The sequence below is a fragment of the Ceratotherium simum genome, chromosome 21 (genome assembly GCF_057802395.1).
Source record: "Ceratotherium simum simum isolate JZ-2026a chromosome 21, ASM5780239v1, whole genome shotgun sequence".
NCBI classification, from domain to species: Eukaryota; Metazoa; Chordata; class Mammalia; order Perissodactyla; family Rhinocerotidae; genus Ceratotherium; species Ceratotherium simum.
The window spans coordinates 17,046,419-17,072,410 of NC_141920.1; the positions used below are offsets into that span (position 1 = coordinate 17,046,419).

General features: G+C 45.3%; 1 protein-coding gene across 3 annotated transcripts in view; it reads right to left on the reverse strand.

Moving 5' to 3' along the window:
- TOX2 (TOX high mobility group box family member 2) overlaps positions 1-25,992 on the reverse strand; it is a 139,027-nt gene that overhangs the window by 43,909 nt on the left and 69,126 nt on the right. For all 3 annotated transcript variants that reach the window (XM_087445243.1, XM_004430383.2, XM_087445244.1), the window contains exon 3: positions 9,921-10,166. In XM_087445243.1, the coding sequence (XP_087301369.1) occupies positions 9,921-10,166 (246 nt within the window). The remainder of the gene's footprint in view (positions 1-9,920; positions 10,167-25,992) is intronic.

Consider the following 25,992-nt stretch of genomic DNA (forward strand, 5'->3'; position numbering starts at 1 on the left):
TCCCTTGTTCCAAGCTAGCAGCTCACACTTCATGCTTGATAGTTTGATGGTTGTGTAGCCAAGGGATTTACCTCTCTGTGCCTCTGTTTTCTCACCCGTGAAATGGCAACAATAATAGTAGCTCCTTCTCAGGGTAGAGGATTAAATGAGATAACAAATATAAAGGGCTTAAGTGGCTGCCAAGCACACAGTAAGCGCTAAATAAATGTGAGCAGATGAGTTACAGGTAATTCATCCACTCATTTAGAAAAAGTTCACCTGGAGGATACGGGGCCAAACAAGGTGTAGTCCTTGCCCTCTAAAGGCCAAGATAAGGAATCTGTGGCCACAGAGAGCACGAGCAGTGCTCCAAGGGGCTGGCCATCACGATTCTGGTTCTTGGAGATGCTCCACATCAGCCAGCTGCCAGCTGTTGCCTGGCACGGGGGTTGTGAGGCTGAAATGAGACAGCCACAGGGAGAGCCAAATGGATACCCAGCTGAAATCATGGCTGCTGTCACCTGTCCCCCTGCCCCAGGCTGTGAGCGCCCCAGGGAATCTTTGATCGTCCGTGGCTTAGGTACCACCCTGCAGGCAACCTCCATTCACCCCATACACAGCCCGAAGGGTGCAGAGAACAGTGGGCTTGGAGTCAGAGGCCCGGGCTCAAGTTCCTGCTCTACTCTTTTTCTCGCTATGTGACCTTGGACTCTCTCTTCTATTCTTTCAGTCAATAAACAGACATTGAAGGTTATCTGCTCGCCGGGGCCCTTGCTAGACGCTGGTGCCAGGGAAAGGCTTAAGGCACAGACCCAGCCTTGGGGCTGTCCCAGGCTGGTAGTGCAGATGGGCATCTAAACGGACAACCACACATTTCCATGAATGCAGACTGATCCTATCTTTATTTAAATTTTTGATTTATTGTTCATCATGGTTTATTGATATGTAATTTTGATTAAAATTTTGGTAATTTTTATTTTTAAAGATATTACACGAAAATGTGATTTATCTTGATTACTGAGTCTTTCGGCACTCCCTTACATTTTATGATTGAGGTGAGTGCCTCACTTGCCTCACCCTACTCCCAGCCCAGAGGATCCAGAGAGCCTCAGAGAGAGGAGGACTTCTGAACTGGGTCCTAACGCAGGAATAGGAGTTCACTGGTTGACAAGGGGGAAGAGCCTTCCTAGCAGAAGGAACAGATGCAGTGGTTCTCAACCAGGGGTGATTTTGTCCCCAGAGGACATCTGGAAATGACTGAAGACACTTTGTTTTTGTTTTTGTTTTTGTTTTTTTTGCTGAGGAAGATTCGCCCTAAGCTAACATCCACTGCCAATCTTCCTCTTTTTTTTTTCTGTGTGAGCCACTGTCACAGCATGTGACAGGAGTGGTGTAGGTCCACGCCTGGGAACTGAACCCGGGCCACCAAAGTGGAGCACAACAAACTTAACCACTAGGCCATCAGGGCTGGCCCAACATTTTTTATTTTGATTTTGACTGGGGAGTGCTACTGGAGGCCAGGAATAGTGAGTAGAGGCCAGGAGTGCTGCTAGACAGCCTACAACGCACAGGACAGTCCCCCACAACAGAGAATTAGCCCCTCCAAAATGTCAGTAGTGCTAAGCTGAGAAACTGTATTTCAACAAAGCAAAAAGGTGTGAAACACCATGGCCTCATGCTCCCGATTCCTTGGCCTCACTAAGCCTCAGTGTCTGCCTCTGAAAAATGGGGATAATAATGGTACCTTCTTCAGAGGGTTGCTGGGTAGAGGCAATAGTACCAGATTGTACACAGCGGGTGCTCAATAAATGACCGTGCTCCCTCCTTTCCCGCTTTGAACACATCTCAAACTTTAGAGCAAACAGTTCTCAAAAGAGACAGCGTCCCCAGGTTCCAAAGAAAATTGGGACACGGAAAAGACACACTTTGTTCTTTTCTGATCTTTCTCTTAGTGAAAACCAGGAGTCTTATCTCTCAACAACTGTGAGCCTGTTCGCGAAGAACCAGCCTCTGTGTTGGCTTATCACCCGCCTGAGTTTTAACAGGGAGTGAATTTTTATGACCGAGTTATAAACCTTTGCAAAAATCATTTTTAAACTAAAAAATGCTGACAGGTTCTTAACGACTATAGCTACTAAATTAAGCATGAGGGGTAGGGTGCGGGGAGGAGTGGGAAAGAAAACAAAAGTGCCCTAAAAGAGTTCGTGGAGGTAAAATAATGTTCATTAAAAATACAAAAACAAACACACAAAAAAATCTTTTGTGTTCAACTTCACACTCGTACATCATAATGTTCCAGTAAAAGGCCATTTCCCCCTGAGATAATAAAAGAATTGAATTTTTCCTTATCGGTCATCTATTTTTCTAGCTGAAGCTATTACTCCCGTTCTGGGGTTGCTAGGCAACAAGAAATATTAATAGCAGCTTTTATTAGCTTAGCTTTTGCAGCCGAGTACCAGAATGAGAAAATGGGAAACATAAATGTGTTACATAAATCTTTCAACCTTTCAGAGCCGGTGTTAGTCTCTGTTTTCATAATGATTTATTGAAGTGATGGTTCATTTATGAGAAAAAGAAGTGTAGGATAAGAAAACGGAGCAGTCCCCTGCAGGAGTGTTTGAAAATAAATAATTATAGCAGGGGAGCAAAAGCTGTTTAAAGCCATTTTTCTGAGTTTTATAAAATGTAAAAAGACATATTTCTTTCGCTTACTGCCTCTGAGAAACAAGGGGAGGGAGTTCCATGTGGACTCTGCTAAATGTAAGGAAACCTCTGGGCCTCTGGTTACCCCATTTAGGATCCTCAGGGGCCCGTTTTGCAGATCAGTGCCCCCACTCCCCCCTCAGAGGGAAATTAGACAGAAACATGGCACCCAGGAAAAGCCCAAACTGGAGGTGCCCCTGCGGACCCCTGGTTTTACTGAGATGGAGCTTGGCCCTGGTCACGCAGCCAAGAAAGTTGGGTTCGGGTCCCTGGCTTTCTTCGCAAGCCGTGAAACTGTCACTTTGCTGTTGCTCTCAAGCTCTGAGCCCTGACAGAGGTCCTGGTATAATTAATATGCCCTCTTGCCGCCCACCCTCCCCCCACCCAGATGGGGCCCTCTCCCCACCTCCAGCCATCTCAGTCTCTGACCTGCCTTTCTCAACCCCAATCTCTTGGATCAGCCCCCTGCTGGCGAGCCAGCCTGACCACTGCCCCAGCAGAGCCGACCCCCAGCAGGTCAGGCTGGACAAATGTAGATCCAAGGCGGAAGCTACCCAAACCCCACCAGTAAAATGCATAAATTAATAAATAGAGTAGCTTACATTTGTTAAATGTCTACTGTGTGCCAGGTACAGTGCTTTACCTACATCTGATCATTGAATCTTCCTAAGTTCCTATGAGGCAAGTAACATCACCTCCATTTTACAGATAAACAACTGAGGCTCAGGGAGGATTAACTCCTTGCTCTGGGTCACAGGATGGAGGGTAAAAGATGGTGGAGCTGGGTTTTGAACTTAGGTCGGCCTAACCCCAGAGCCCATACACCTAACTACTGGGTGACGCTATACGTCAAGAAAACACACACACACACAAAAGGTTATCACAATAGATTACAACAATGGCCACAAATCCCTGCCCTCCCTGCACCCACACCACTTCTGCAATGTGACTCTGCCATTTCTCCCGTCAGGAGGCGGGGTCTATTTCTGGGTTTGGCCACGTGACTCGCTCTGGCCAATGGGACATTAGCAAATGTGAGGCAGGTAGAGGTCTTTTCAGTGGTTGCATGTTGGGGCCTATCCTTTCTTGATGCTCTTGGGAACCCTGTGACCATCGCCATGTAAACAAGCCCAGGCCACCATGTGATGAGAGACCTGTGGCCAAGTCATCCCCACTGCCCCTGACATCGGGCCAACTGCTGAGATGTGAACAAGGCCAGCCTAGACCACGCAGCCCCAGCCAAGCTGGAAGCTGACCCTAGAAATCCAGCCAAGCCAGTCCAGACCAAAAGAACTGAATCATGAGAAATAGTAAAAGTTCATCATTTGCTTTAAGCCACTAAGTATTGGGATGGTTTGTTACACAGCAAAAACTAACTGATACAATCATAAAACAAAACAAAAAACACGTTATGCATTAAGAGCAATAAAAGGAACAGGTTGGACAGAGGGGTCTCTCCCGCCCCCCTGTGGCTCCAAAGTCTAGAGGATCAAGGGTTGGGGGTCTTTGGTCCCTTTTGCTCAGACTCAGGAGGGGACCCCTGCATCTCAGCTTGTGAGAGTCAAACAGAGGTGGACCAAGTCTCCTGGGCGGAGGAGAGATAAGTGAGGGAAGGGAGGAGGAGGAGAGAGGAGATTGGAGGGGAAGAGGAGAGAACGGGAAGAGAAGGCGGTAGGTGTTAGGGGGGGATCTTAAGGACTTCCCAGAGTCAATATACAGACCCCTCCGCTAAGCTCGTAGCCCTGCCCCCAGGCTCCAGACCCTAACCCAGGGCTGCGGCTCTCTTATGGGACCATCTCTAAAGCAAGGGAGTGAAGCAGTAACTAAGGTCCTGCCCAGCCCCCTCCCAAAAAGCCCAGCCCTGGACACTAGCCTAGAAAGACCCTTCACTTGGCGCGGGCGCCCCTGGGCCATGGCTCCAAGCTCTCTCCCGTGCAGGGAGAAGGACCAGTCCTGGCCAGATGCTTTGGGACAAGGACCTGGAGCACAAAGGATCTAAAACCACCAGTCTAGCACTCAGATTTTGATCCGGGTTGATAAGATTTGAGCCCTCCAGGCCAGCGGCCTGTATGGTGGTGGCAGTGGAGGGTCTATCCAACCTCAAACCCACACACTTGCCCAGGGTGTCATAGCTGACAAAGCAATTATTCCTATTTTCCTATTTGTGAGTTCACCGGAGCTGGACTCCCAATCCTCATTCCATAGACGGGAAAACTGAGGCTGGGAGGGAAGTGACTTGTCCAAGGTCCCAGAGAGAGCAAGCAAGAGTCAATGCTGGAGGAGAATGCTTGAACCACAGCTGTGTACCACCCCTGTGCCAACCGGGGCCAAGACTGGACCACACAGCTCCAGCGACCCATGGGGCTCGGCTTAGGGAAACCTCATGTTTCCCGAATCACCAGAGCCCATGGCTGGTGCGGGGAGAGCTGTGCCAGAACTCATTTCCCGTCGGGCCCTGTGTCCACCTGCCCAAGGCTCTCCCAGGAGTTTGTTTGGTCTCGCAGAAGGTGGAGGTTCACTGAGAACTTGTCTGGGAGCAAAGCTTTGTCCCTTCCAGGATCATTCCTCTCCTGGGTAAGCCAGGACCATAAGCTCGAACATCTCCCAAGGACGACTCCAAAATAAATTATTTCAGACTTAACAGAGGCTGCTTAATAAATTCCACTCTTCTAGTTTCTTTGGGTATTTTAGAAACTGATTTATACATACAATATCTCTCTCAAAATGAGACAATCAACACAGGATAAAATTATTGAGTTATGAAAATAGGGGTCAGATGGAGGTGCAGTGCTTTAAATTAAACCGGCAAAATATATCTTTCATACTAAATTGACTCTTTTTGTCTTGGAAATGAATATTTAATCAGTTAAGACGCCGAAGTTGAGGGAGAAGCCTTAAGCATATTTAATTTTGTGAAAGGGCCCAATTCCAATACTGTACATGATTCCTGCTAGCAGCCATACCATTAAAGCAGAAGGGCTGACTCCCACGCATGTCAGGAGGCCACACGGGGAGGGGGCAGGGGACGAGAAGGAATACGTGGCCTCTGAAATCAGAGCCAAGGGCCTTGGCATTAATGAGATGGCTGTCAAATGCCTTGGCCTCACCCACCTCTCCAGGGATGACATCCTTGACATATCTCAGTCTTTCCAACCTGCATCTGTGGCATCCTGGCCCTTGGGGCATCCTCTGTGCCACCCGTGGCCCTAAAGCCCAGCTGCTCTATCCCTGGGGCACCTGCTAAAACTGAGAGGAGCTTGGTAAGGGACATACCTGGGCTTGAATTCTGGTTTTGCTGCTTAATGGCTGTGTGACATTCATTCATTCATTCAGAAAGTACTTACAGAACCTACTACGTATCAGGTCATCACTTCCTTTAGGTGTGAATGTGACTCTGAGCCAGGCGCCTCTTCTAGGCGCACACAGCACCATGCGCTGATCCTATCAGAGCATTTCCTACATTTTCAGAAATGGGCTCTTCACCTGTCTCTCCACCTGCACCAGGTGTTCCTCAAGGGCATCTCGCAGATCCAGGGCTCAGAACAATGCCTGGTACCTAGCAGGCTCTCAAGAAAGTGCACAGCTGATCACTGTGGCCTGTTGAAAAATGGCCCCTTAAAGATATCAGGTCTGAATCCCTGGAATTGGGGCATCCTCTGTGCCACCCGAGGTAATGTTACTGTATTTGGGGAAAATAGAGTCTTTGCAAGGTGTGGTTAAGTTAAGGCTCTTGAGATAGGGAGATTATCCTCGATTATCCCTAAATGCCACCACAAACGTCCTTATAAGAAAGGCAGAGGGAGATTTCACTGACAGAAGAGAAGGCGATGTGAAGACAGGCAGAGATTGGGGTGATGCGGCCACAAGCCAAGGACAGCCAGGAACCACAAGAAGCTAGAAGCAAGAAGCAAGAAACAGATTCTCCCCAGAGCTTCCGAAGGTAGCTCACCCCTCCTGACACTCCTGACACCTTGATCTCAGCCCAGTGATACTGACTTCAACTTCCAGCCTCCAGAGCTGTGAGAGAACCAATGTCTGGTTGTTTTAAGCCATGAAGTTCGTGGCAATTTGTTAGAGCAGCCACAGGAAACTAATACCATCACCTACCTGCCCTGGGCTTCCATTTCCTCATGACGGTAACACCTGCCTCGCTCGGTTCTCGGGGGCATTATGTGAGAAAAACATTGGTAAGGTCCTCTGCATGGTGCTGACACAAAGCCAGCATCACCCACAGAGTGTGCACGTCCACACACACACACACACACACACCCCTGGAACCTGCAGCTCAGACAAATTTAAAACGTTTGTCTTTAAGGGCGCCTTGTCTGTCTTCGCCAGATAGTCCTACTAGGTGGACACGTTCTTACCCAGTTTCCCAGTTGGTCTGGCAGCCCTCCCCGGGATCAAATAGTTTGGCTTCTCTTTCATTACATAACGAGGGAATATAAAATGCAGGGAACCCTTGAAAACTCCGGCTAATGGAAGAATGAAAGCTATCCGAATTTGTGAAGCATTTTTAACATGAGCTAGTTTTAAAAGAAATCTGGAAAATGGCTGCAAAGTGCCTCTTTGGACCGAGCCCAACAAAAGCATTTCCTAGCAGGAGCTATCAGGGGGTCATCATTGATAAACAGATAACATCCTTTGTAACTATCAGAGTTGCTGTAACCAGGTGGCCCCACGAAGGTATGTGAGAGTATCTGCAGCCTGTTCCTTTAGGTAAAGGAGACTTCCGGGAGAACACTGCCATTTGGTTACGGTGGGAATTCATCTTACTGCTAATAATAACAATGGCAAATATTCCCTGATTGTTGACTCTCTGCCAGACATTTGCTAAGACTTTACATACATTATCTCAGATACACTTCACCGCAATCCGGAGGTGGATACTATTATGATTCCAAGACGAGGGAATTGAAGCTTGAGAGATGAAGCCAGGCTCTAACGCAGGTCCCCGGGACGCCAGAGCCCACGCACTAACCACTACCCCACACGGTCTCCATTAACCACAGCACCGCAGGCCAGCGACTACAGCCATACTCACCCTGCGTCCACAGCCCTCCCCAGAGGCGGCGGCCGGGCCCCGCCCCTGCTGGTGTTACCGTAAATCCCCACCAGGGACAGTCCGGAGCAGCGAAGTTTTTGTTAGGAAATGAGCCCGGCAAGCAGCTAAGGTAGAAGCTCTAACAAAATGGAATTAAAACCACACGCCTGTGGACTCGCTTAGAGAAGAGGAAGCTAAGGATCTGCATTATTGATGGGCCCAAAAGGCAAGTATTCCTGGAGACACGGAGCATCAATTTCCCTGGGGCACTTTAGTCAGACCCCGAACATTATAAACTGCGGAGCTTGAGTTGGCTTCCTTCCCCCCTCCCTCCCTTCTCTCCTTTTACTTCTCACTTAGCTTCAAGTGAAAAGAACATGTGATGTGGCTTCCAAAAAATACAGAGAGTATACAGTTTTTTTCTTAAGCAACGAAATTTGGCAGTAATAAGAGAAAACAGTAAATAAATAAAATACAGTCAAGACTGTTAGAATATAAACTGTATGCCCAGGGTCCCAGGCAGCTGCTCGAACAAATGTGGCTGTGGCCTCCGAGCAGTATCTGCAGAGGTAAATATGATCCACCCAACACCGTGTGATTCTGCTAGGAAATCAATTAAGCAGCCCCTCCTTCCCTGCCACAGGTGTGTGTGTTTGTGACCCAAGCTGACAAAATCAAGGAGAGCTTCCTCCTGGACACAGTGGTTGATCCAGCCACGCTCTGTCATGGTCCATCCTGGAAGACCCAAACTGCCACCCGCCAGAGATGTCAGGGAAGATGTTGTCTGCCAGCAGCCATTATGCCTGTTGTGTGGAAATGGGGATGGGATGGGGCCCTAACAGTGCTGGAGTTCCTGGGTCCAGCCATGCCTGAAACCCTCTGTCCACCCTGGGTAGTTCAGTCTTTTTTGCTTAAGCTAGTTTGAGTTTGGTTCTTGTCACTCAGGAATGAATGTAAGAGTTGTGACTAGTATATAATATTAACTATAAAGGAAAAAGCAAGAATAAACAAAAACCACAGTCATTCAGGAGAAGTATTAGAATTCCCTTACGGAGATTTTCCTATTATACAAAAATTCTCTACTGATTTTCTATGGTTTAAATCAGCCATTCATGCTAGAAAACCACACACTTCCTTAGCATGGGATTCAGGACCCTTGTGATCCAGACCCTGCTAGCTCTCTCACCTCCTCTCTCCCTCCTTGACTTTAGGTCCCTTCTCTCCAGCCCAACAAAAGGAACGAACCACATTCTGCTCCCAAGCATGACATGAGCCCTCCTGCCTCCTGCTTTTGTATATGCTGTTCCCCTAGACTGAAAGATCCTTTCCTGCCCTTGTCTGTCTGCCAAATTTCTACCTACCCTGCAAACTCTAACTCAGTAATCAGCCTCTCTTCCCTGGCAGCTTAAGCAAGATACAATATTTTAAAAATAATATGATTCCATTTACATGAAATGTCCAGAATAGGCAAATATATAGAGACAGAAAGTAGATTAGTGGTTGCCTAGGACTGGGGGTGGGGGTTGGGAATGATGGCTAAAGGGTTTCTTTTGGGGTGATAAAAATGTTCTAAAATAGATTGTGTAGATGGTCACACAACTCTTGTGAATATATTGAAAGCCACTGAATTGTACACTTTAAATGGGTAAATTGTATGGTATGTGAATTATATTTTAATGAAGCCATTAAAATTTTTTTAAAAGATGAGATTATACTGTCAAAAAATAATAAAACAGGGCCGGCCCCGTGGCTTAGCGGTTGAGTGCGTGCGCTCCGCTGCCGGCGGCCCGGGTTCGGATCCCGGGTGCGCACCGAGGCACCGCTCCTCCGGCCATGCTGAGGCCGCGTCCCACATACAGCAACTAGAAGGATGTGCAGCTATGACAGACAACTATGTACTGGGGCTTTGGGGGAAAAATAAATAAATAAAATCTTTAAAAAAAATAAAATAAAATAATAAAACAAATAATACCAAGATATTATAAACAGAGCTCCAGAAGTTAGTAGCACAAAGACATAAATTTCCCTCCATGCCCACCCCCCATATTCTGGAGACCCCCATGCAAGCAACCAGCTGAGCCCAGACCCTGCACACAAGCAGAGGGTCCTCATCGAGGCATCGGCATTCTGCTCCCCTCTTAACCCCCTTCCCTGCCATAACCAGCGAGAACCATGGCAGGTGACAGGGACTCACCGTGGGCAGCTGGCCTGATAGCAGGTGGCTGTCCTGGGCCAGCATATTGGACACCATGATGGCAGGGAGGTCCATGGCCTGGTAGGAGTAGGCAGGGAGCAGGCCGTTGGGCGCGAGGCTGTGGCACAGCGAGTGGTACCCGGCTTCGTGGTCCCCCAGGTGCAGGAGGGATGGCTCAGGGAGGTTGGGAGGTGTTATCGGTGGGATCTCATAGTCTTCGTTGCTCTCGTTCTGGCTGTTGTAGGGCTAAAACATCAAAAGGGCATGTTGTCAGGGGTCAGTGTCTTGCAACTGCAGAAGATGCAACACCAGTAGTAGCAACAACAGTGATAACAACCCCCTTGGCAAAGGAGAGAAGAGATCCCTCTGCAAGGTGGTCCAGGTGACCTGACTCCTGCCCCACCCCCAAATGGGTGCTCCCTCCCACTAGGGGGTCTGTATACAAAACCTGCCCTCCTGGAGAGTGGGGCCAGCTCCTGGTCACCTGTTCTGTTTTCCCACCAGATCTGACCACCGCAGCCCACCATGAATCCGTCTTTCCACACCCACCCATTTTACAGATGGGAAAACTCAGGCCCAAGAGGGTCAGTAGAAGAGCTGGGAGTGGAGACGAAGTGTCCTGATTCCCCCCCTGGTGGTCTTCCAGGGCAGCTGGATGACTTTCTCTTGTGAGCTCCCAACACCTCTCTTGGTCTTTCTCATCTTGGTAAATGGTACAAACATCCCCCCAGGAGCACCAGCCAGGAGCCCTACTGGACACCTTCCTTTCCAGTCCTCATTTGCTCATTTTTCCCACCTCACTGCACTGACCAGGAAGCTCCGGGACAACGCTGAAGAGAAATGGTGAGAGTGGGCACCCTTGCTTTTTCCCTTCTTAAATATCTCAATATTTTACCACTAAGTACGACATTTGCCAAAGGTTCTTACAGTCATTTTATAACAGGTGAAGGGCATTCCTAGTTTGTCAAGAAGGTGTTTATTTTTCTTTTAATTGTGCATGGATTTTTAATTTTATTGAACTCTTTTTCCCTGCATCTGCTGAAAGGCTCAAATGACTTTTCTCCTTTAATTCAGTTAATATGGTAAATGACTTCACTTGGTTTTTCTAACGTTAAAACAATTTTGCATTTCTGGAAGAAACCCTACTTGGTCATAATGTATTATTCTTTTTATGCATTGTTGGATTTTGTTTGCTGATATTTTGTTTAGGATTTTTGCATCTAGTTCATGAGTGGGATTGGCCTATAATTTTCCTTTCTCATACTGGCCTTGTTAGGTTTTGGCATCAAGGTTATGTTAGCCTGGAGAACCATTCCTCACCTTCTATACTCTGGAAGAGATTAGACCTAGGAGAAGAGAGGTGTGTGAATTGGAGGAGTTATAAAGAGGTCTCACTCTAGTTACCCTCCCCCTCAACTTACACCATCTCCAAAGGAAGGCGACGTTTTCATGTCTGTGACACGGATCCTGGGAATCTGGGTCCTCATATCCTTAGGGGCAGTATTGAGTCATGGCCAAGTTGAGAGCTTGGGCCCCAAGAAACAGGCTTTGGTCCAGCCTTGTTATTGATGAGCTTGGGAAACTAACTCCTCCCTCTAAATTGTGAGGATCAAAAGCACATTTTCTTACAAGGCACCCGGACTCAACCATTACTGTTACCTTGAATAATAACCCTCATGACTAGTTACGGATCACCCACTATATGCTGGGTGTTTTATATGTGCATCATCTCTAATTCTTTTTTTTTTTCACCACAATTTCCTAGGTGTGTTAACATAGAACTGGTATGTGTCCCTAATACCCCAGGTGTGTCTATAGTGACCTTCTATGTCTCTCTAATTACAAATGTGTGTCTAATATGATCTGGAGTGTCTGCATAATTCCCCAAGTCTGTCTACACTGACCTGGGATGTCTCTCTAATGCCCCAGGTGTGTCTCACCTGATGTGGGTTGTCTCCCTAATTCCCTAGCTGAGTCTACTTTGACATGGATGTCTCCCTCATTCCCCAGGTAGGTCTACCCTGAACTCTTTTTTCCCAGGTTTATTAAGGTATAATTGACTTATAACATCTCTAATTCTTAAAAGAATCCTGTATTTATTCCCATTTGACAGATCAGAAAATCAGGATCTAGAAGCTTCGCCTGGGTCACAACACTAGGAGGTAACTGGGTCTGATCCACACCTTCTGCTGCTGTGACAGTAGCAACCTCTTCAAGGAGCCTCCAGGCACCTGTCTCCCCCTCTGAGCCTCTGTCCACTCTGTCCCCAGTGCCCTTCCACAAATAATACATTCCGAACACTCCTGCTTAAAAATTAGTACCTGTCTACTGAAAAAAAAAAAAAGGAGAGACAGAGAGGAAAAAAACTCTCCAAATATCTTGAAGTGGCACCCAAGGGTGAAGAAAATACTTTTCGGATTGTATTTTGGTGCATACATGTGTGTGTTAATGTAATTTCACCCTTAAGTGCATCTCTTTCAAGACAAGATACCCACATGTCAATTAGTGAGATTGTGCAGTTGTGGATGTGAGTGGCGCAGGATGCGGTGAAGGGAGATTGCTGTAGGGCAGCAGAGAGGGGAGACAGGAGCAGTATCTCCAAGTGATCAGAAATGAGTGGAGGAGAGAACGTGCTCTACGCCTGGCACCTGGCCAGTAACTCCCACCCCTGACGTGAACCCAACCATCCGCCCCCTCTGCATCCTCACCAAGAGAGCCGGGCATGGCTCTGGCCAAATTTCATCAGAAATCACGCTCACCAGCTCTGTGGGGGCTTCCACCCCTCTGGGAACCACTCCCTCCCAGGTTGTTAACTTCCACGATGATTCTCTCCAGCCCCATCTTCTCTCCTTAGTCCTCTAGCTCCCTCTCTGCTCCTTCCCCCTTCGCAGATGACCAGTTGCCTTCTACTTCACAAGGAAAACAGAAAATAGCTCCGACGATGTCCTGACACCAGGACCATAAACCTGCCCCTTCGGCACTAACTTGCTTCCTGTTCCGAGGCCAGAAGAGCCATCCCTCCTTCTTCCGAAGGCCAATTTCCCTGCCTGTGTATGGAATGATCCTACTCCCTTCCCTTCTTCTTCTGTCCCAAGGACCTCAGTCAACCCATTAACCATTCTGACGCCTGGCTCTTCAGCCTCCCCACTCTGCTGGATGATTCCCATCAGCACAGAAACACGCTCTGTGTTTCTCTGGGGTCTTATAGGCTTCCCCCATCCCTCTCCAGTTACCACTGTCTCTTCTTCAGTTCACACCCGTCTTCCTGAAAGGGCTGTCCTCACCCATCGGCCCCTCTTCCCCATCTCCCATCATCCAATCAGCTTTTTTTGAAGCACATCTCCCTTGTCCCCTCAGCAGTGTCAGTCCAGTTGATCGCTTTCCTTCATCTTGAAAACACCCCTCCTTCAGCATCCAGGACCGCATGCTGTCCTGGTTGTCTGCCCACCTTCTCGATTCTCCTCCAATGCCACCTCCTCCTCCTCTACCCTACCTTTCGTGTTGGAGTTTCTCGGACTCAGCCCTGAGCTCTCCTCTCTTCCTGCCCTACACTCTCTCCCTGGGTGGACCTGACCGTCTCAATTTCAGTTCCCATCTAGGTGCCACATTTCCACCTCCAATCCTGGTCACTCATCTGAGCTTCAGATCTCAGCATCTAAATGCCCCTCAATATTCCTTCTTGGTGTCTCACAAGCATCTCAAAGTCAACACGTGCAAAGCTGCTATCATAATGCTCCTTCTCCTACTGGCTCCTGTGTCTCCCTGTGTCTTCCATCCAGTTAATAAAGCCACAAACTTAGGGTTCACCCTTGGTCACCCCTCAAATCCAATGAAACTCTTCTAAAATATCTTTTAAACCTGTCCATTTCTCTCCATTCCCACTGCCATTATTTCGATCCAGGCCACTACCATCACTTACCTGGACATCTGCAACAGCCTCCTGACTGGTCTCCCACAGCCCACTCTTGTCCCCGCTAATCCATTCCCTTCATGTGGCCAGGGTGGTCTCCAGAAAGATGATCGTCTCGCCACGTCACTTCCATGCTTACAATGCTTTGATGGCTCCCCACCGTGCTTAGGACAAAGTCCACTGTCCCAAACATGGCCCTTAAGTCCTCAGGGCCTGGCTCCCACCACCCCTCTAGCCACAGTTAGCTTTCCAACCTCCAGCTCTCACATATTCTGTTCCTCTGTAGAATGCTTTGCCCACCACATGCTCTCCCTTCATTTGGCTCATTCCTACTCACCCCTCAGCAATAGGTTTGGTGTAAATGGCTTCCTCGATACTCTCTGGAGGAGGCCCCGTTGCCCTGCACTTCTTGGAAGCACTCATCGAACTTGTAGTTAACTAACTTTCATATAATTATTTGTTTAATGTTTAATGTGTGGTCTGCCAGGCCAGCCTTTGTTGGTCCTGTGTTCCAGAACCTGGCATAAAGTAATAACTCAAAAATAATTAGTTGAATGGATGAATGAGCCAGGTCCCAGGGCAGACACGATAACCATGTGTCTCACTCAACCTTGGTGACTGCCCTGGGGGCAGGTGCTATTGTCCCCACTGTATAGGAGGCAGTACAGTGTTGTAGTTAAGAGCCAGAGGGGCTGGGTTTGAATCTAGGCTCTGCCATGTACTAGCTGTGTGACTTTGGGCATGTTACCTAACCTCTCTGTGCCTCAGTTTCTTCATTTGTGAAAAGAGGGTAATAACAGTACATACTACAGGCTTGCTGTAAAGAGTAAATGAAGCAATATGTGCAAATTGCTCAGGACACCACCTGGCACACAGCCAGCCCTCTCAGTGTCGGTTGTTATTGCTGTCATTGTGGTCCTTGCCCGGAGTTTCAGAGACGTTAAGGGACTTCCCCAGGGACAAAGAGCAAGTAAACAGCAGCTCACCTGCTCAGTATCCTCACTCATTTTGCCCACTGTGAATGTTCCTAACTCCCCACACCACAGGTCTGCGCACTGTGGGGTGATGTCTGTCTTCAGCCTGACCACCGAGATGGGCTGGGGGTCGACTGCCTTTAGGTGGGACTCAGCCACAGGCAGCATATCATCCTAGAAAGCAGAGTCCCAGGAAGCCTTCCCCGGTCCCCTGCCCATCCTACGGCAAGACTCCCCTCCCCTCACTCTCCCTCTGCAGCCCCTTGTCTGTGCTCCCCATAGTATCACTACCACCCGCAATTATTTTTGACTCTTTACTCACCTTTTGCTTGTGTCCCCTCCCTCCAGACCCCAGGTTCCATAAGGCTGGGGGTTAAGGGTGTCTTGTCACCAGGACCTGGCACATAGTGGGTGCTCAATTAGAATGGGACAAATGAGCACATGAGATGCAGAATGTGCCAGGCTTTAGGTTTAGACCTCACCTAGGTGTTTCCATGTCTCTCCCTCCCAATAGAACATAAGTCCCTCAGTCACCTACTGTTCATGTCTCTTGACTGCTGCCTTGCTGCCTGTCCCCCAGCACCCAGAACTGGGGGTGCTGACACACAGCATGTGCCCAATGAATGCTAAATGATTACACAAGTCCATTTCCTTCATTTAAAAACCAAAAGCTCAACACACTGGAACCGGCCCAATCGACCAGAAGCCTTTTGCAAAAATAAGCATATGTTGTATCAAAATATTGGAATAACACGACTATGACAATTCATTTAAAGAGGCAATTAGCACACTTAAAAATAACGAAACATGAAAACATGTACATACCTCCTCCGAATGCAATCAAATCTTAAATGCATGACACCTGAATACCAACCCGCCCCGCTACTGATTCATACTGAGCACCTACTGTATGCTAGCCACTGGACCTGGCTTATCCACACACGTTCTCCATTTAATCCGTATGAGTTCTGCAAAGAAGTGACTATTCTCTCCATTTTGCAGACGAAGAAGATGAAGCTTAAGTATGCTTTAGTAAGTCTTGGTTGGGATTCAAACCCAGGTCTTGTGACTCTGAATCCAGCATTTGTCCAAACTGGGTCAGAGGCCTCTTCAAGATTCATATTTCTCACGTCCCCTAAGGCAGAGATGGGCCACTCATGGTGCCTAATTTGCTCTACACCACCAGTGTCCTCACGAGAATGTAGAAAGAGATGCCAAATTGAAAGAGTTCTAGAAGTTAAAAATATTAGCAAAACCTTATGGGGAAACTTCTGGAAAGAGTTATATCTTTCATTCTACTCATTCTCTCTCAAACCCACTCCAATTATATTTTCATCCCACCATCCACCAGAACGGCTTGGGAAGGTCACCAGTAACCTCTATTTACTAAATCCAATGGTCAGATCTCAGTCCTCCCCTGACCACCTGGACCGTCTCAGCAGCATTTGACATATTTGGTCACCCTCTCCTCCTGGGAACAAATTTCTTCACTTGCTTCGGGGACATCACAGATGCTAATCTTCCTACATGACAGGCCATTTCATCTCCATGTCCTTTGCTGATTCCCATTCTTTTCCCCAACCTATGAATGATGATATGTCACCAAGCTCAGATCCTAGACTTCTTCTCTAAACACACTCACTCCTTTGGTGATCTCATCCAGATTCGTGGCTTTATATATGCTGCAAATTCCCCAGCTCATATCTCTAGCCCGAACCTCTCCCCTGAACTGCAGACTCATATAGCCCGCTATTATGTGACACCCCTGTTTGGATTATAATAGACATCTCAAACTTAACATGTCCAAAGAGAATCTGTCCATCCATGGTCTTCTCCACCTCAGTTAATGGCAAGTCTATCCTTTCAGTTACTCAGGCCAGAAACCCTGGTGCTACGCTTGACTCCTCTCATTCTTTCACATCCTACACCAAAGCTGTCAGGAAATCCTATTGGCTCCATCCTCAGAATAAATACAAGATGTGCCCACTATGGTCCAAGCCATCATCCTCTGTACCCCAGATGACTGCGCTAGTCTCCTACCTGGTTCCCTGCCTCCACCCTTGCTATGGTCTATTCTCACTCAGGGACCACAGTTACCCTGTTAAAATGTAAGATCACGTCACTCCTCTGCTCACCTCCCTCCAGTGGTCCCCTTCTCACTCAGAGTAAGGACAGGGTCCTCACAATAGCTGCATGGTCTAGCTCCCCCACGTCCACCTCTGTCCCTTCTACCTCCCTGACATCACCTCCTACTGTTCTCCTTGTTCATGCCACTCTGGCCATACTAGGCAGTGCCTCTGCCTCAGAGCCTGTGCGCTGGCTGTCCCCTCTCTCTAGAACACACTTCTCTCAAATATTGACACAGCTCATTCCTTCAGCCCTCAGTTCTTTACTCAAACGTCCCCTTCTCAATAAGGTCTACCCTAACTGCACAATGTAAAATCGCAAACCATCAGCCATGCTCCCTTGTTTGTCTGTTTTCATCACTTAGCACCTTCTAACATCTTATATATTTTATCAATTTTTTATGTTTAGTGTTTATTCCCCATCTCACCCCACTAGAATGTCAGTCCCACGAGGGAGGAGATTTTCATGTTTTCTTTGCTGTATCTCCAGTTTCTTTAACAGCACCTGGCATGTAATGAGTGCTCAAAAGTATCTGTTAAACGAATGAATGAACGAATGAATGAATGAATGAATGAACAAACTACTCACCAAATGCCAGGAGAAATAGTGGTAAAAACATTAATGGACTGGCAAACCATGAAGATCCCCCTTTCTAGGCAGGGGAGTAAACAGGCAAAGGGGAGGCCTCTGGGCCTTGAGGAGGGGTGGAGAGGAAGGAATCTAAGAACATCCAATGGACCAGAAGCCTGTTGCAGTGATAAGCTTACATTCTATCCAATTATCAGAATAAACTCACTTACCACAAGAAAATAAAATGATAAATGAATCTAAAAATTCACCCATAGGAAGTAAAAATATATATAATGTATTCTTTTAAATAATCCTTTCTGATACAAACACTCAAAGCTAGAACCTAGAGAATGAAAAATTAACCCAAGAAAGGGATTCTAGAAAGAGTGATGAGCTAGAAAACCACTACAATTTATATTAATTCGAAATAGTGATTGGGATGGTGACTGCAGGATTTAATGTGACTGTCTTATAAAGATTCCTAAAACAGAAAAGGTAGAGGATTATAAAATTAATAATGATTGCAAACTAAAAATCTAGAGTATTTCAGCTAGAAGCTATGTCTGCCTTAAAGGAGGAAATTACAGATAATGATTAGTTATTTACATTGTAAGGAAAATATAAGTTTAAATATATTTGTTATAATTTCTTAAAACTTATCGAGGTAAAATTTACATAACATAAAATTAACCATTTTATAATTTTTATTTATTTATTTATTTTTCCCCCAAAGCCCCAGTAGATAGTTGTATGTCATAGCTGCACATCCTTCTAGTTGCTGTATGTGGGACGTGGCCTCAGCGTGGCCGGAGAAGTGGTGTGTTGGTGCGCGCCTGGGATCCGAACCCGGCCCGCCAGCAGCGGAGCGCGCGCACTTAACCGCTAAGCCCCAGGGCCGGCCCAAAATTAACCATTTTAAAACGAACAATTCAGTGGAATTTAGTACATACACGATGTTTTATAACCACCATCTCTATCTAATTCCAAAACTTTTTCATCATCCCAAAAGGAAACCCCATTCCCATTAAGCAGTTTGTCCCCATTCCATTGGCTTCCCAATCCCTGGTAACCACCAATCTGTGTTCTGTCTCTATGGATTTACCTATTCTGGATATTCTAATATAAATGGAACCATACGGTATATGACCTTTTGTGTCTGGCTTCTTTCACTTATAATGTGTTTGAGGTTCAGCCACGTTGTAGCATGTATCAGTAGTTAATTTCTTTTCACGGCTAGATAATATTCCATTGTATGTATATACCATGACTTTTTTATCCACTCATCCATCAATGGACATTTGTGCTGTTTCCATCTTTTGGCTATTGTGAATAGTACTGCTACAAACAGTCATGTACATATATTTATTTGAGTCCCCGTTTTCAATTCTTTTGGATACATATCGAGGAGTGGAATTGCTGGGTCATATGGTAATTCTTTGTTTAACTTTTTGAGGAGCTACCAAAGTCTTTCCACAGCGGCTGCACATTTTACATTCCCACCAGCAATGTATGAGGGTTCCAATTTCTCCACATTCTTGCCACCAACACTTACATTCCATAGTTTTTACTATAGCCATCTTGGTGGGTGTGAAGTGGTATCTTATTGCAGTTTTGATTTGTATTTCCCTAACGACTAATGATGTTGAACATCTTTTCACATGCTTCTTGGCCATTTGCATATCTTCCTTAGAGAACTGTCTATTCAAGTTGTTTGCCCATTTTTTAATTGGGTTGTTCGTCTTTTTGTTGTTGTGTTGTAAGAGTTCTTTATATATTCTAGATACTAGACCCTTATCAGATATATGATTTACAAATATTTTTCTCCCATTTTGTAGACTGTCTCTTCACTTTCTTGATAATGTCCTTTGATGCACAAAAGTTTTTAATTTTGAACAAGTCCAATTCATCTATTTTTTTCTTCTGTTGCTCATACGTTTGATGCCATATCTAGGAATCCATAACCCAATCCAAGGTCAGGAAGATTTACCCCTATGCTTTCTTCCAAGAATTTTATGGTTTTAGCCCCAAGACTTAGGTCATGGATCCATTTTGAATTAACTTTCGTATATGGCATGAGGTAGACTCCAATTTCATTATTTTGCATGTGGCTATTCAGTTGTCCCAGCACTATTTGGTGAACAGACTATTTTTTCACCATTGAATTATCTTGGCGCCCCTTTGAAAATCAATTGGCCATAGACGTAGGGATTTATTTTGGACTCTTAATTCTATTTCTTTGGTCTATATGTCTATCCTTATGCCAGTAAGGATAGACAAAACTGTGTGGTAGTTTTGACTACTATAGCTTTGTAGAAATTGGAAGTGTGAGTATCCAACTTTGCTCTTCTTTTCTAAGATTGTTGTGGCTATTCAGTGCCCCTTGCAATTATATATGAATTTGAGGATCAGCTGTTCCATTTCCGCCCAAAAGGCTGGTGGGAATTTAATAGGGATTGCATTGAATCTGCAGATCACTCAGGTAGTATTGCCATCTTACCAATAATAAGTCTTCCATTCTATAAACATGAGATGTCTTTCCATTTATTTAGGTCTTCTTTAATTTCTTTCTGCAATGTTTGGTAGTTTTCAGTGTTCAAGTCTTTCACCTCCTTGGTTTAATTTATTCCTACATATTTTATTCTTTTCGATGCTATTATATACGGAATTGTTTTCTTTGTTTCCTTTTGGGACTGTTCATTGCTGGTGTATAGAAACACAACTGATTTTTGTGTATTGATCTTACACCCTGAAACTTTGCTGAATTCATTTATTAGCTATTTATTATAACTTTAAGGGAAAGTAGAAGTTCCACACCATTGGAGGAACAAAAAAAGAATGGAAAAGAAAACAGAACCTGATCAACCTAACAAAAATCTGAAAAGAAAAAAAAATAGGAATGAACTATAAAACACGATAATAAAGAACCTTCATAAAATGACAGTATTAAGACTAAATATTAGTAATCACAACAAATATGATTTCAATTCCTTTATTAAAACATAAAAATTAATCTTTTAACTAAAATAAATGAATCCAAGATATGACATTTATAATAGGCATGCTTAAAATAAAATGACACAGAAGGTTAAAAATAAACAGATATATCAAGCAAATAAAAAGCAGAAGTGGCAAAATTAATAACAAATTAAGTACAATTCAGGGCAAAAAGCACTAAAGAGATCAAGAGGAATACTTAAGTTAATAAATGATACAATCCACTAAGAAGAAATGACAGACATAAACTTTTATGTAAACTGGAATAAACCACAGGAATATAAAAAAAAAGACGGTTAGAAGTACAAAGAGGATTTAACAAAACCATAAACTTAATGAGACACTAACACATCTCTGCGAAAACTGACAAATCAATCAGATAGCAATGAGTAAGGATAAAAGATCTGAATAACACAATTTACCCTCTTGACTTTCCCAATATTTAAAGAATACATATCCTTTTCAAATGTCCACGGAACTCTGAAAAAACAGGACCACGTACTAGATACTCAGATACAGTCACGCGTTCCTTCACAACGGGGATATGTTCTGAGAAATGTGTTGCTAGGCCATTTCACCATTGTGTGAACATAATAGAGTGTACTTACGCAAACCTAGACGGTATACTCTCCTGCACACCTAGGCTGTATGGTACTAATCTTACGGAACCACCATCACGTATGTAGTCCATCGTTGACCGAAACGATTATGCAGCACATGACTCTAATCTTAAATTTTTCAAAAGGCAGAAATGATATAGACCACATTCTAGGATCTAAATGTACTAATCTAGTTATGAAAGAAAAAAAAAGCAAGAGGGAGCAGGAAAAAATGGAGGGAGGCAGATGCTCCTCAATATGGGGACACTTTCAGAGCAATCTCCTAAATAACTTTTGGGTTAAAGAGGAAATCACAACTAAAATTACAATGAACAGTGCCTGACAAAAGCTGTGGGGGTGGACAATGGAAAATTTATGTTTCTGCCCAAATAAATTTATTAGAAGACAAGAAAGACAAAATAAGTGAACTCAGCACTGAACTCAAGAAACTAGAAATAGAAACAACAAACCAAAAGTCAGTAGGAGAAAGAGTGATGAAATAGAAAACAAATTTTAGATAAATATAAGGAAGAGTTGATTTTTTTTTTCTTGTGAGGAAGATTTGCCCTGAGCTAACACCTGTTGTCAATCTTCCTCTTTTTGTGCTTGAGGAAGATTAGCCGGAGCTAACATCTGTACCAATCTTCCTCTATTTTCTGTATGTGGCACACCACCACTGCCTGGCTTGATGAGTGGTGTAGGTCGGTGCACAGGATCCGAACCCATGAACCCGAGCTGCTGAAGCAGAGCACGCTGGACTCAACTACTACGCCACAGGGCCAGCCCCAAGAGTTGATTTTTTGAAAAGGCTAACAAAATAGTCAACTACTGATAAGAAAAAAAAGAGGATACCCAAAAAGGAAGGAAAAATATATCGATTCTTTGAAAACCATTGAGAATTCCTTTGTAACACAGTATGAGGGTAATTTTCATAAATGTTTATTATTTCCAGCTTAATTCTGCTGTTTAAATCTTCTAAATAACTATTCTCTTTTTCTGCTCAATCCATTGGTTTCTGAGACAGGTATGTCAAAAATTTCCACCATGATTGTGATTTTATCAATTTCTTCTTGTATTTCTGTCCATTTTTTGCTTCATATATTTCCGAGCCATGTTGTTGAGTATTTACAAATTAATAGTTATTGTATCTTCTTGGGGAAGTGTACCTTTCATTATTTGATGTTTTCCTACTTTATCCAGTTAATCTTACTAGAAGGTTCTCAGTCTGACATTTGGACTATCCATTTCCATTGCCCACCCCAACGCTATATAAGAGAAAGGCAGAAGATTCACTGGGGGAGTCTCTAGGAGTAGAGGGTGATTTGACTTTTCTCCCATCCTGGCCCCCCACCTTCAAGCCAAGTGAGAAAGGCCCCAGCAGCACAGCTTGTTGCGACTCAGAGTGCAGCACAAAAGGGGTAGTGGCGCCTCACTCCCTGGTGAAGGCTGGTGAGAAAGAGCTCTCAGGAGGACCCAACTGTGTCCCCAGAGTTAGGAGCCTTAGGAAGTCACTGTCCCTGGAAGGTTTTGGAAGATGGGAGGATAGCTAGAGCTGCCTGAAATGCAGGGCCAGGAAAGACCAAGAGAATGAGCGAGAGAGACAGAGAGCAGTGTGCGTGTACATGGTGTGGCAAGGCAGGGACGTGTGAGTTGCTGGGAGGCAAGTGAAAGCCAAGGCAGGCAGCTGGCTGAAGGCATGGAAAGGGGTCCCATCCAAGACAGTAGCCTGATAGGGTAGGGGGACGTCAGAAGCAGAAGGTATGTCAACAGGTGTACTCCCACCTGCAGAGCAGGTCACAAGAAGTGAGCTAGAGTGGATCCCCAGCTCAGTGTGCCTATGGAAAAGAGCCAGCGTGGGAAAGCCTGCTACAACAGCGGGCACGGATGGTGGGACATAAACAGGACTAGTCAGCAAGTTATTTTGACCCCACTCCTTTAATCCCACCTCACCCTGTCCTGATCTTAGACTCTCCAGCAGCAGCAGAGGAAATGGGAGTGGAGGGACAGGTAACAGAACCCCCATCCCCACCATAGGTTTCCGAGGCCATGAGCCAGGGAGGAAAGAGCACGGGACGGACCATGCTGTCTTGTACCCTGTGGAGTCCAGCCTGCTGAATAACCTGGAGTGACAATAACAAGACCTTATGTTGACCCAGGAATTTGAGGTTCCAAATGCTTTTACGTATTTCGAATATTTTTCCCATAAAACCTTGAAGATTCTTGGAATACATAATCAGCGAGTACTATTTTTTGATCTGCAGAAAGAATGCTGGCTTGGGCATTAGACTGACCTGGGGGAATTCCAGTCCTGCCACTTCCTTGCTGAGGGATCTTTGGCAATTTATCCTAACTGCCTACTCCTGAGTGTCCTTATCTACAAAACGCCACTTAACAGCTGAGAGAATTATACGAGGAAACAGATGTGAAAACACATGAACAGCAAGTCAACACAATCCCCTCCCCCATACCCAAGGAGGAAAGAAAAAGACCTCAGGGGGTAAGCAGAACAAGTGTTAAATATCTTTTCCATTTTACAGATGAGGAAACTGAGGTTCAGAAAGGCAAAATGACTTATCCAAAGTCACAAGGGTAGCATTTATAGAAACAAGGGTGATAAGCCCTGACTATTTGGAGCCAACACATCCTCTACCACTATTCACACCCTCCCGACACACACATTAATGCTATGATTAGCCCAGGACTGTCCTGGTTTATGCCTCCCATCCTAGGGTAATTTTTCTTCTTCTTCTTCTTTTTTTTTTTTTGGTGAGGAAGATTAGCCCTGAGCTAACATCTGTTGCTGATCCTCCTCTTTTTGCTGAGGAAGATTGGCCCTGGGCTAACATCCATGCCCATCTTCCTCTACTTTACATGCAGGACGCCGCCACAGCATGGCTTGATGAGCAGTGTGTAGGTCTGTGCCCGAGATTGGAACCTGTGAACCCTGGGCGAAGCGGAGTGCTCTAACTTAACTACTAAGCCACCGGGCTGGCCCCCTGGGGTAATGTTTAATAGTGCTCTCTTCCACTCTAAAATCGTCCTGGTTTGGACAATTATATGGCCACCCCACCATCCTACCATTTTAAGAAGTAAACCCCACACCCTGTAAGAACATCTCAGCTAAAGGACTGTCATTCAATTCAGTGCTTCCTGACTCTGTTTTCAAAACAATGAAAATGGCACCTTATCCAAACCTGAAACCCCGTCAACCGGAGCGGGGCACCCAGCACTATAACTTATTATTATGTGTACAGTGGTTTTACGAATTCACTGGGGAATGAAATGCAATTTTGTCAGGCTTGTCTGTGTCCATAATGACCGAGTCAAACTAATCATCTTGGATAATACCCCTGTGTCACCCGTCCCAGAGATGTTTAATAGAATCTTTCTGATTCATGGCTCGCAGTACATCAGATCTGGAGTATGGCTGCACTTCTGGAAATCAGTACAATTATGCTTCTTGTCGGGCTATCATTTTCCCGGACTGAAAATGCTTCCTAAAAATAAATAAATAAATAGAAGCCCATACCATATATAAACGAAATGGGAGTGAAAAAGCCATACTGTTAAAATTAAATGTGGATTCTGGAGGAGGTGGGGGGTGGGGATGTAACATCTTTTTAAGCCTTTATTTACAGGCAGAACCTCCAAGTCGTGGCAACAGGGGTAGAGGAGGGCGTATGACACCCTCCCGTGGTGGTTCTGACCCTGAAATGCTTGGATTGGAGGCGACACAGGCATCACAATGTGATGATGACAGCCAGTCACATTAGACATGAGTTTTGTTTACTAAGACTATATCTGGGGACAAACATGATAATCCCCTCGTGGTTTTGCTCAGGAAGTTATGTGAGTCACGTAAGGTTCAGGCTGATTTCTGGACTGATACACCTAGGGGGGTTGTTTCTGGAAAAATGAGCAATTAGTGATGGGGTTTCCTTCTTCTTTGGGAGGAAGCAACCCCCAGGCTGGGGATAATCTGGGGCCACAGCATTCAAGTGAGAGGGGGTGGCCTGAGCACCAGGCATTACCCCATTTTACAGATAAGGAAGCTCACTTTTCCAATAAGTGGCAGAATTTTGTTTATTTTAATGACATATTTTTTATAACCATGTATCCAATGCTTCTTTGACACTTTCCCTTGGATCTCCTAGAGGAGAGGTCAGCAAGCTTTTTCTGCAAAGGTCCAGATAATAAATCTTTTTGGCTTTGTGAGTCATACAATCTCTGTCACAACTATTCGACTCTGCCCCTGTAGCATGAAAGTAGCCACAGACAATATTTAAACTAATAAGTGTAGCTGTGTTCCAATAAAGCTTTATTAACAAACAACAAGTGAAGGGCCAGACTTGGCCCACAGGCCATGGTTTGCTGACCCCTGCCTTAGAGATGGTTTTTCTTCCCCATAGAACTTTTACCATCTAACATGCAATAGTCCTGACTTTTTAAAAATATTTATTGCCTATTCTCTTCACTGGAATGTAAATTCTGCTGTGGTCACTGATTATTCCAAGGACCAGGGAAAGTGCCTTGCACATAGAAGGCCCTCAATAAACATTTGCTGAATGAAATAATACAGGAACGAATGAGAATAGGTGTTTTGGACTGCTGTGTTCACAGTTGTATCTCCAGCACCTAGAACACTGCCTGGGACACAGTAGGTACTCAGTAAATATTTTTTTTAATGAATGAATTTTTTGAGGGCCTGCGGTGGGACAGAGCTGGGCTCTGCACCACCTTCTCTGTAAGCTCTAAGAAGTCAGCAGAAGTCTGAAGAGGTCCTTCCCCTTAGAGATGCTGCCCAGTATGAAATTCTAACTTGACCCATAAGGGTCTCCTTCTTCCCTGTTCTCATCCTGGAAATCATATTCCCACGAAGGTGTCTAAGTCTCAGCTAT